At 44.0% G+C, this 1,948-nt stretch overlaps 1 protein-coding gene across 1 annotated transcript; it reads right to left on the bottom strand.

Annotated features, from left to right (window-relative positions):
- Positions 1 to 714: 714 nt before the first annotated feature.
- On the bottom strand, positions 715 to 1,944 carry LOC125529143 (the record flags this gene model as incomplete). The annotated part of the gene is made up of 2 exons (XM_048693553.1): positions 715 to 1,418; positions 1,554 to 1,944. Coding segments are annotated over 2 exons (864 nt in total), but the record flags the coding sequence as incomplete, so codon positions are not given.
- Between the last annotated feature and the right edge of the window lie 4 nt (positions 1,945 to 1,948).

Genomic DNA, 1,948 nt, shown 5'->3' with positions numbered 1-1,948 from the left:
TCAACAATAGGATTTGGACGGCAGACAGGCTTCAGCGTCGTGGGTGGCCAAACTGTAATCTTTGTCCACTATGCAAGCAAGTTCAGGAGTCAACAACCCACCTTCTATTCCAATGCCGATACACTATCAGAGTTTGGCGTATGATCAAAGATTGGCTTGGTCTCCATGATGTGCATCCTTCCAATTGGAGTGATGCGACTTCCATAAAAGAGTGGTGGAGCCACAATGCTAACAAGAAGACCCAATCGCGAAGGCCGCTTGCTTCCTTGATGCTGCTCATCTCTTGGGAGTTATGAAAAGAGAGGAATGCACAAATCTTTCGTAACAATCCGGTGGGAGTCGCCGTTGCTAGGATTAAAGGAGCGAGGCATTTGAATAACATAATGCCGCGAGAGTGATTGTTGTAATTCAGCCTTGCACCTTAACCTCTAAAACTTCTCTCTCAATCAATGAAAATGGTAAATCTTTTGCCTAGTTTCAAAAAAAAAATGAACGGATACTCAAACAAACACAGGCCACAAAACTCAGAACAAGCTCTTGTTCAAGCACAATAACAGGATCTTAGAGACACTTCATTTTTCGTGTTTCGAGTTCCTTGGCCTCTAAACATTTCTTTCGTGAAAAATTCACGAATACAACGCCAAAACTGTCTTTTCGCAAAAGAAAGAAAAACGCCAAACTGTCTGGCGGTACAGCAGGAGCAACACTTGTCGCTGAATCAAAACGCTTCATGTACAGAATCTCAAGTGTGCCCGTTGGCCGTCGTATCATCTGATATGCAGCACAACCTTACAGACAATAAAACCTCAACTAGTGTCACTAGCAGTTTAGTGGCCAGAAATCTCGCCAACAAAACCATGCTGGCATGACAGCAAAACGAATAAGTGAATCCTATCTTCTGCGCTTCCTGATCATAGCCCAAAACTATGAAGGAGGAGTTTCACATTACAAAGGAACAACATAAGGCAGAGCAACTACATCAGCAGAATCGATCAGCTGTGCTTCAGCCCAGACCTGGGGTGCTTCTGCGGCCTCAAGCATCGTTGTTTTCTGGTGAACACGGTCTCCCGAAAACAGCCAGTCTTGATCAATGTACTCTGAGCGGTCGTCGGCCGCTGGTACGGAGTACACATGGCTCAGATACTTGGTATCAGGGTGAGCTGGCGTCAGAGAGACTTCACTGCTGCCATAGCTGGATGGAGAGACTGCAGAATTGTGTTCCTCTAGGTTGAGGAGGCCGGTCATGCCATTTTTGATGCATTCCTTGCTATCTTCAAGCATGCCTGCCTCACGAGGGTTTGTGCCCACTGGTAATGTAGGCGCAGTTCCTTGAGAATGCTTCAACATTTCCCCATTCACACAAAGATGATTGGCAGGAGACGTCCTTGGCATCTTAGTCATTGGCATACTTTGATGATCTGCCAACATTATGGAAGTGAGCCTAAAATAAAATCAAAATCATAGCTACAAGGCTATCTAAATCTAAGCGTATGCTTCCAAGGAGAACACACACATATAAAATCAGCCCCGCCATAATGAGTAAAGAAACTCACCATGTAGAGAACTGTTAGCGTTTAAGCCTTTCCTTTTCTTGAAATCATCAGAAGTGAACTTGTTCCCATTAAGATGAGCCAAGTCCATTAGATCATGAATATAGTTCTTGCTTGCCCCATCTCCGTCAAGCTCTCTGTGTTTCTGTTCATCTATAGCACTTCTTTTCTCCCTGGTTTTGCCTTCATTACCATCTTTAGCCTTTCTTTTCCTTACATTGCAATCTCTATCTGTGTCTTTAACAACCTTCTGATTTACACCATGCCTTTTATCTCCATCTTTAACACTCTTCTGATGATTAGCTTTTGCCTCCTTAATCTTTGCAATCCCTTGATCTGCTCCACTTTTGCCTCTTGCCGATTGCTTATCCATCCCGAAATGAAAATTGTCGGCATTC

The sequence above is a fragment of the Triticum urartu genome, unplaced genomic scaffold (genome assembly GCF_003073215.2).
Source record: "Triticum urartu cultivar G1812 unplaced genomic scaffold, Tu2.1 TuUngrouped_contig_5373, whole genome shotgun sequence".
In the NCBI taxonomy this organism is placed as follows: Eukaryota; Viridiplantae; Streptophyta; class Magnoliopsida; order Poales; family Poaceae; genus Triticum; species Triticum urartu.
This window is presented reverse-complemented; position numbering and strand designations above follow the sequence as displayed.